This window comes from Rhododendron vialii, chromosome 5a (assembly GCF_030253575.1).
Source record: "Rhododendron vialii isolate Sample 1 chromosome 5a, ASM3025357v1".
NCBI lineage: Eukaryota > Viridiplantae > Streptophyta > Magnoliopsida > Ericales > Ericaceae > Rhododendron > Rhododendron vialii.
The window spans coordinates 26683156-26693306 of NC_080561.1; the positions used below are offsets into that span (position 1 = coordinate 26683156).

General features: G+C 36.7%; 1 protein-coding gene and 1 long non-coding RNA gene across 2 annotated transcripts; one reads left to right on the plus strand and one right to left on the minus strand.

The window, feature by feature from the left end:
- The first annotated feature begins 591 nt into the window (after nt 1–591).
- Nucleotides 592–2986, plus strand: LOC131325613 (uncharacterized). The gene is made up of 3 exons (XR_009199758.1): nt 592–1019; nt 1122–1198; nt 1291–2986. It is a non-coding gene; the product is annotated as an uncharacterized LOC131325613 (long non-coding RNA).
- A 4119-nt stretch (nt 2987–7105) lies between these two features.
- Nucleotides 7106–9251, minus strand: LOC131325614 (transcription factor bHLH149-like). Its single transcript, XM_058357948.1, has 2 exons — nt 8750–9251; nt 7106–7552 (listed from the first exon to the last, which is right to left on the minus strand). The coding sequence occupies exons 1-2, from the start codon at nt 9076–9078 to the stop codon at nt 7297–7299; spliced, it is 585 nt and encodes a 194-aa protein (XP_058213931.1). The 5' UTR covers nt 9079–9251; the 3' UTR covers nt 7106–7296.
- Nucleotides 9252–10151: the final 900 nt, after the last annotated feature.

The window sequence follows — 10151 nt, forward strand, 5'->3', positions numbered from 1 at the left end:
TATAAGTACGTTTTATTCAGTTTGAGGGTTTTCTAAGTATAGGGCACACAAGTCTATAGCAGCGCTTTGAGACACTTTTGCCAATGCTATTGGCCGCTGGCAAATCCCAAATTTCTTGTAGTGACTCTGATGCTCATGTTCGTGCAATACACGCCAGGTTAATTATTAGAGTACACAATTAATTCATTTTGTCAGTCATAATCGGAGGCCTAATCAATACACCTGTAATATAAGAAACAAGGATGGTAAGCCAAGACATACCCTGAAAATACGAAATTGCCCTCGTAAGGTTTGCCCTCCAATTGGTTCTTGCATGTGTTGAACTGATGGTAGTTTAGGTATTCTATGTTTTGCTTCCTTCACTCAATAACCCGTGCTTTTTCTACAGTTTTAAGCCGTAACTACAGTACCTCAAGGACAAACTCTTTCCCCTTATTTTCTGGGGAAGGACGGGAAGGACAAATCAATCTCTTAAAAGAAGGAGAACATGTAAGAACTTTCCTCCAGATTTTCCTCACTTATTGTCTTACTTCCCTACCAAGAAAAATCAAAGCCAAGATGATCTCACATATATCCGACTTGCAGCTCTCTCTCTCTCTCTCTCTCCTTTTAGTCCAACCAATTATTGCTCCGACCGTCGACCTCCCTGGTAGGTTTCAAAGATTGTGGTTAGTTCAGATAAGTGTGAAAAAAGTGTTCTGAAAGTGTTTGCAGTGATTTTAACAGTATAGGGGTCCTCAGGCTCAGGCACAAAGAGGATCATGCAAAAGTGTTTCGAGTTTCTAGACTCTGATTTCAAGCCCCTTTTAGCCTTCCAAACTTCGGGTTTGGGAAATAGTATTTAAACAAAGTTGTAGAGAACCGAATTAACTATTCAACGCCCTTTGAATCGAGTGAAACGGATGTCCAATGGGAAAGTTATGGCCGAAATACCAAAGGCAAAAACAGAGGACGTCCAGACCTGAGATCCAGTGTTGGAAAATTGCGTGTAAACAACATTTTGATTATCTATTCTCAAGGTATGAGTATGTGGAGTCTTGTACACAAGTTTGGGATGTAAGGTATACTATATATCGTCATCAAGAGAATTTTTTAATCAAAAGTAGTTCTCGATTTTTCAGATTGATGGTCAGTTCCCAACTGGTGCATGTTCTCGGAATTTTCGCCATTGAAAGATGTAGCAGCATTCCTTCTAAAGGTATGTCTTTGTTAGTTGATTGCTTTTCTTCCCTTTCTCTTTCAAGATAGGAAAGACAAAAATGCAACTTGTGTGTGGTTCCTTCTAAACAGACATATGATCGCATTGCAAGGGTCTAAGGATTGTGACGTTGAGGCAATAGGATGTGACCCAACAGCTTCAATTCAGTAAATTTCTGAAGGTTCAATGAAGGAGAGGTTGGTCTTATGCCTGCTGATTTGTCATGGCTCTGGGGGTATCGATCTGGGGCTGAGGATGAGGTATTTTATTGTTTTGCTTGGATTCTCATTCTACTACATTTGCGGAAGAAAGTTTGGCTTGTTTAAGGATATATTGCTACGTATGTATATTAACTTCTTGACTAATGAAAAACTGGTCAAAAAAGGCCACTGGGCAACAATGATTGAAAATTTGATGAGGAAGAAGAAAAGAACAGGGCAATCAAGAAGAGGGCGAGCAAGAAGAAGGTGAATAACTTGGTTGAAAAGAAGATGAACGTGAATAAGTTTGTTTTACCAAGCATTGTGTATACTTGTTGTTAGCAGTGGATATCAATTTAACATTCATTGCTTTTGATTTTGGAGTTTCTCTGGAAAAGTATCCTTTGACGAGGTCAATTTTTTAGGTTGTTGATGAAACAGATCGATTACTCAGGGGAGCAAACCAATCTTGGCTTCCCACTATTCTTCAATTAACGTGCTCCAGTGGTGGGGATCTCAGAAGCCTCTTCCCTCCTTCCTTCCATATTTGGTTCCTTAAAAACCACAAGAAGATAGTGAGTTCTAATTTTCTTCACCTCCTTGGAATAGTTGAAACTTCCGCACTGTTGGGCATGCCCCACAAGCATTGCTGCAATTTTTGGTCAGTGTTATGTGCTGCAAGCATTAGATACACCTTAGATGAAACTGCAATCAGGTATCCAAGATCGTATCATATGTATTCAACTATTGGTTTCTTGGTGAATTGCCAATTATGGTGGTTTCATAAACTTGTGAGGGCTGTCAATATACTTTCGTGATACCTGGAGCAATGTTTTGGATGTGTGTACTTCCTAATTCTGATTTTTTTTTTTTGTTTCTTGCTCAAATTTGAGTGCCTTCATACCGGCTATCACAAATTTTTGTTTGAACGAGTTGTATTAGAACCCACAGTTAACAAGTCTAATATAGATACTTAAATGCATCCCCTAAGGCCTAATGGATCTTTGATAATAATGTTACTTTTGTTCAAATTTCCTATTTAGTTTTGTCTAAATGTCTGGCGAAGTATTTAACATGTGACAGGTAGCTTGTACTTAAAATTGGTTTTAATATGTTACAAGGGTATTGAAAGGGGCTTTAAGGGTAAAGCTTACCCTAGGCTTGTGAAGATGGTTCTATGTGCGACACTAACCCAAGATCCAAGCAAGCTTACCCAGCTTGATCTGCATCACCCTTTGCTGTTGACATCTGAAAAATATGCTATCGACTCCCTGAAAATACGCTATCCTTCCAATTGCTTAGACTCTTGATAATAGCATTATATATGTGGTACACAAGTACTTGCCAAGTTCCTTGTAGTTGCGTACTTTCAAAATTGAAGTTATAAGAAAGAGATTGAAATTGGCCAATTGGGGCTTTACATATCTGAACACTGTGTTAACATATTGAAGGGCCCATATGTTTATAAAATGTTCTTAGTTTTCTAAATAGCTTTTTTCCCCTCATTCATGTGTCAACAACACGTGGATAGTTTTCTGCTATCACCAATACAAAAACCCAAAACACTTTTCGATACCAATTCATCCAATGAGCATGCGAAAACGTGCGAAGCACGGGCATTAGACTAGTACTAATGAAGAGTACCTTCACCCAGCTGGCCTTTATGAGTGATTTTGTTTTGTAGTAGTATAGTAATCAATAAGTCAAAGTCCGATAAAAAAAAAGAGCCAAACAAAAACTCCTTACAGAGAGAACAACACACCCATTCACAATAGAGGTTGGGGCCAAACATACTAGAGTATAGGCCCACTATCTCTCTTGTGTGAATGGGTCTTGTGTGTGTACAAGCATTTGTGAGTGGTGATATGTATACCTCTTTTTTTTTTTACAACATAGGAGTTATTTCCACACCCGAATGTGATCAGACTCATTTATTTAGGGTCGGTCACAAAATTGGTTGACCTACCCCCAAGAATTGAATACACACTTTCAAATTGGGAGCAAACCTCCCGGCTAGTAGAAACAACCCTTTTTAGAGCATCTCCAACCCATCTCTCACTCTTTCTCCATTTTGGAGACTCAAAAAAGTATATTCTATTCAAAAAGTAATTTTGGAGAATCAACAACTTCAACCCAATTCTCTATTTTTCACGTTCAAAACTCCCCTCAATTATTCCTCCATTTATTGTTCGATATTGTTTTTTTTCCTCCTTTGATCATTAGATGCATGTTTTTTTCCATTTCAACTCATTATTCAAACCCATACAATGGTAGGATAGTGTAAATGAGAAAAAATAATATTATGAGTTCAAATGGTTGGATTTTACATTTGATATTATTTCAAAATGCATTTACATATACTTAATATTAGACTCATTTTGAAGGTATTATTATTATCTTTCCAATAATACCAATTTTATGGAAAAGGGATGCGTAATGTAAAAGTTCTATATAATTGACGAAGTTCTAGCAAAAAAGTAAATAGAATATTGGTGAATGGAAAAATGGAGATGGGTATCCATTTGAGGAGACCCTCCAAATATAGAGAATGAGAATTGAGTCTCCATTTTGGAGACCTCATATGGAGATGGGTTGGAGGACATGCATTCTTCAAAATGAAGTTTTAGTGCTCAAATGGAGATGAGTTTGAGTTTTTGTTTTTGTTTTTGGTCAAACAGAATAGAGATGGTTGGAGTTGCTCTAATATAGAAGATGAGAGAGAGAGAGAGAGAGAGAGAGAGAGAGAGAGAGAGAGAATAGAGATGGGTTGGAGTTTCTCTAATATAGAAGACGAGAGAGAGAGAGAGAGAGAGAGAGAGAGAGAGAGAGAGAGAGAGAGAGAGAGAGAGAGAGAGAGGTGGGGGCGGGAATGCAAAAATAGGACCCCACGTTTAACACTAACAAAACCTCTAAAAAATGTCAAATAAACCATTTTTTCCTTCCCTACCTAACAATTTCCGAACGCACAATTTGTTGGATTCCACTTTCTACACTTTCTGTCATACACAAAAATGTTTATGCGGATGCTCTTACTTAGATAGATGGTATTTTGTCAAAAAGTCAAGCCATATTTTACCTTTGCTATTACGATCGTTGGATCACTTGGGAAGTTTTGAGAGACTTTGAGCAGAAAATTAGTGACACACAAATGTTGATAGTGACATTAAAAATAGTTTTGTCATCTTTTGTGTCAAATTTGACTTGAGAAATAGGGAAGCTATATTTTGTGGCCAGAGAAATAGCCGACCATTGAAGTTTATTTTTTTAGGCATCATGCCAAATAATTAATTTAGCTTGAAAAATAGCTTACCATTAGAGATACTTCTTTATAAATACCTGCCAAACGACATGTGTATGTGTTCATTTATGTACATGTCTATCCCAATCAACATAGTGCTGCCCTACAACATGTTGAGTGAACCCGAGGGGCCTGGTTTGTAGAGGTGCACAGCAGTCCGGTCATGCATCATATCAACCGTCTATCTATTTTTTGGACGGTCCGGATTTAAATAAAACTTTACCAAGTAATTAAATCTGGACCATCCAAAATACAAACAAACGGTTGAGATAGTGCATAGCACCTGCTGTGCAGTAGGCCACCTGCTTCCATAAATTTGGTAACTCATCTGAAAAGGATGATCTTAATGGAAGTCACATGGCTCCATGTGAACTTTTAGTTTTCAGTGACCGCCGGCCAACTATTGGATACTGATGAGTACCATGTGGTAATTCCTTCAAATAAAAGATAGTCGCCACACAATGTGGGTTATTCTTTGTCTCTCAATCAGGCAATCACCCAACAAAAGTGAATTTTAATGTTCATATTGCAAAATTTATTGCTACGTAGACGGTTAAGACTTAGGAGTACCACGTAGACAAAGCCACATGGTACTGCTAAAGCGTTGAACAAATTACTCACATATATATCATGTGTTTTTTTAGACTGAGAAATCCAGCCAGCAGAAAATCCATATGTGGCCCTTGCCTTTAACACCAAAACTCATGTGATAGAGATCCCTCTTGGTATCAGGATCTTAGTGTCCCCAACAATGGTGGGGTTTGAAAAGCTAAAAGTATTTGTCTATAGTTTACATAGCAACGTTTTGTCTTTCTTTTTCCACATCTCACATGTGCCATCAATTGGTATGGTGGGGTTTTGATTTGCCAAGTTTACCCTGTGGGGTTCTTAAATATTCTTGTCCCACCACTTGTCTGTTTCTGATTGTATAGGATATACGGCACTCCATTATTGTGCTCAATCATGTTCCCCGATGGGACTGGAGAGGGCCGTTCATATCGTCGTCTCAGTCATCAAAAAGTATTTTTAATGGTTAAATGTTCATATTTATCAAAACAATCTTCTCGGAAAAAAAGATGGACGATCGCGATTAAGCGCAGAAGCTTCCCTGCAATTCAATGGTTGAGAATTCTGATCCTATTGTAATATTTAGTATTAATAGTAACATGCCAGTGCGATGTTCGGATGTCAGGAAAGACATGAGCAGATTTATTCCCAAGACCTAGAGAGATGCCAAACTCAATCGAAACCGGCAAGTGATATTAAAGGGAAAAATGTTCAAAGGCCTCATTCTTCTAAACTTATTTTCTTCGTTTTGTGTGTTTTGTTCGTCTTTTCTAAATTTTTATTACATTCGAGAGATATTTTTTGATTAATCATTCGTCTCGATGAGAGGAGTCTAAAAAGTAAAAAATTATGACCAAAATTAAAAAATAAATAAAAAGAGTTCACTAAAGACGAAAAAAGTATCAAACAACTATCTTATTTGTCTAAAGTGCCGTTTTATTTGAATTTTTTTAACATCGGTCTATATTTTTATACTTTTCTAATTGTCGAGATGAACAATTAACCCCAAAAATTACGACGAAAAATAAAAAATACCGAAATAAGTTTCAAGCCTATAAGTTTACAAGAACGCAGCCTAATTAAGTTCAGTTGATGGAATACTATTGTCAGAGAACAATTATTGGCGTACATATATCATAGGTTTTCAGCAATTGGTTTGTATAAGTTTGTTCCAGCATTGGCTCTCTAACAACCCCAAGTTGTTTGGCCACAACTTAATTAAGAGGTTGCTTGCCAAGAAATCGCAAGTTCAAATTCTACAAAGACCAAACATTATAAACTTTGGAGTCAATGGAGGTTTGCCTGACAGCTAACTTAAGGGTCTTAGATTTAGTCAAAGTGAGCGAAAGCTGATCTGGTAATCCAGTTATTGGAGGAAAAAAAAAAACATTGGCTCTCATTATTAAGTACTCTTAGCTTCACAAACCATATGTGTATCTCGAATAGCCATCATCATCCTGTCTCCAAAATTAACTCAAATGGCTATCACTGCATATATGTACAGTACTACAGTGGTAACCCGGTGGTAGACACCATGTACTTTCATGCATTTAACTAGAGTTTGAAATTCACTAAATAGTAATAACTACGGAGTACAATAAAAACAACATTGTGGGATGCTAAAAGATATAGAATCCAAAGCTTAAAGACGATATCAGTATTAAAAATCTTTGTGGTTTTGTTTGATTGAGTGGAATCGAATTAATTGTTGCCTAAATTCTCTAATATGAAACATTCAATATGGTAGCGTTACTAAAACAACCAACCACAACTAAAAATTAAATTTACTAAACCTCAGAGTTATACTATTTAAAGAGAGAGAGAGAGAGAGAGAGTGATACCTACACAATAACAAACGTTGAATTTATTTAAGAACTCAAAAAAGAAGTTTCAGTACGATTAATGGTAATAATATGAGCTTTTTTTTATCTATATATTTAATTTATGTGAAGGTAAGAATATATCTATTGGCATGCTAGCTAGCACGTCTAGGAACAGCTAGAGCCAGGCCGGTGAGAAGGTGCCGCTAAGAATTAGGCACCAGTGAGAAGCCCAGCAAGCGCAGTCATTGCTCGGACTTGCATTTCTAGAGCTGCAATGTAGTCCGTGGTTTCTTCTAGAAGATTCAGGAATGATAGTTTCTGGCAACCGGGAACTAATCGGCTGAGAAACCGTGCTTTTCGTTGTACTGCCGGTATTTGCTTCTTTGCCTCTGGCTTTTTTGACTGGATAAATCTAGCTGCCTTTCGCTTCTTCTGCTTCTTATGCTTATTTTTGTTGAGTTTCAACCTGACAATATGAATGATATAGGCTTGTTACAAAAAAAATTGAGGAACATGTATAACCGTTAAAATAAGAATCTTCTATGTGGATTCAATTTTAAATATTTCAATTTGATGCTTTCAAGTACAAAAACTCATCCACCAAATAGTAAATCTCTCTTAATCTTATTGCTCAACTTCTTGCATTTCCGCTTTACCTTTTTTTTTTAATCTTTCAGTGTAATTACATAATAATACAAACTATATTCATTTTGGTGAAATTACACGGAAACCCTCTCATCTATACATGTTTTCCATGAACACCCCATAACATTTAAAATTGCCCAAACAAACCCCCTTTCGATTTATTGAGGTTGGGTACTGGGAGCTTGATATACGATGCTTTTGTGTGGGAGAATGAGATCCTCAAAATCGAAATTGAGGAGATTTCTTTCCTGATTGACCTTTCTCATCGAGGAGAGGAAGCCGTTTTGTTAACATGCAGAACTGTCTTATTATATATCCAAGTTTCTTAATATTGATGCCAATGAAAATACATTTGCTGATAATTCTTCAATGAGTACAATATGTCTATTGAAGAAATTGAAATAGTTAGAGCATCTTCAACTCATGGCTTCAAATCCTACATGACGTAAAAGCGGTAACATTTGGCATCCTCATTTGATCCAACCTTGATGTCAAATGCACTGTCAAATTATAAGTGTATTTGGCTCCATCCCATTAGCATCAAATTTGATTCCTCATGCCAAATCTACCTTTGGCATTTTTGAATTCAAAAAGTAGGTGTTTTGTACTTTAATACTTAAAATTTAACATCAAGGTTGGAGCTGAAGGTTTGTTGATGTGAAAAGTCAGAAATGCCAATTAAGCCTTTAAAAAAATTTGACATCCCAATTTGAAGCCATGAGTCAAAAATGCTCTAATCTTTGAAGGATATTAGAAACAAAACTAGCTAGACATTTGGAATCAGAGTGGTTGTTGATAGAAGGAAATTAAGGCTTTGCTTGAAAACATAAGGAAAAGACAAGAAAAGGAAAGGAAAATTTGTTTGGTTAAGAAAGAAAGTGGGGAGAAACAATAAGAAAACAAACTTTTAAAAGCAATACATGTTGTCTTACAGTTATCACATTTTCTTTCAACCATTTATTTTTCCTTTCCACAAGTTCTAAACAGACCCTAATAATTCGGGTATCCGGTGGCTAACCTGAGTCGACTCATAAGAATTGATCTACTCCATCGAGTCCTCCCCTTGGCCGCGGTGGCCAGCAGCCTATCCGCGGTCTCTCGGACGGCAGAAACTGCTGCCATCCGAGACAAATTCCCTTGGCTTCTTTGACTGAGGGCTTCGATGAGATTCACAGAGTATGCCTGTTGCTCGGCATCACTCTTCCATCTGGTTTTCTCTATTTTCACCACCTCTTCCGCTTGATTTTCTTCGCTCCCGACCTCCCTTAGCTTTTTGATCATCTTCGATTCTTGAAGTCGGTTCAAGTTGGCTTCGAAATTTGAAGTTGATGAAGACGATTCCATCATAACAGACAATGAATTTGACTGTCTGTCTGTATACAATGCTTTTGTTCTCCCTGTATGTGTGAGATTTCTCCCTCTAATTTTCTCTCTCTTGGCATTTGGAGGCGGAGAGAAAGTAGGGAAGAGGCTTCATATATGAGTCTGGACCCCTGCATTCAAGAAATATCAAGCGCAGTATTGTAGCACCTATGGGAGCGCACACAAAAACAAAAAAAAACAGTCCCGTTAATAATGGGAAAGTCATACATATTTCTTATTTGAGTGTATATGATATGCACCCCCAAAATTTTATAAATTATAGATAAAATATTACGAATCGTATTGTTAGAAAGTTACGAATCGTATAAAGGTTACGAGATACACCAAAATGTTAAGAATCATAATGAAAATGTTACGAATCGTACTGCTGAAATGTTATGAATTCTAGAATAAAAGTTTCGAAACACACTAAAATGTTATGAATGAATCATAAAATAGGTGCATATGGTACACCCTTTTAGGGGGGGGTGTATTATAGTCTTTCCCTTTAATAATACTTTGGTGGCCAAATTAATTTGATCGAGTATCAAATTTTGGGTACGATATTGGTGAAATGTCTCATTTGCTATGCAGTGGAGTACATTCTATCAATGCACGGCTGACATACATCATATCCAAAATGTAGAATTCAAATGTGATTACCATAGGCATTTATCTCTCATCAATTTACGATATAACATTAACAGCAAATTGTATTAAGAGAAAAATATATATATTTGAACCGGAAGAGGTTTGAAAGGTTGTTCTCTGTTGACTGGGAAAACCAAGAGAGGAGACATGAATATTAGTGGTTAAGGTGAATTTTTTTAGTATTACTTTTTATTTATCCAGAAACAAAAACAAACAAAAAAGAGGGCACCGTGTGTAATACGAGTTCTTAATGGTAAATATATAGCGGATTGATTCATCCCTTATTGATTAGAGCTTGTATTTGATTATAGATTCGTCTCTTTGTGTATTTCGCATATTGCACAACGAAATATTTCATGCATTATGAAGCAGGCAAATGAAATCAAACTTGTACTTAAAAACAACGT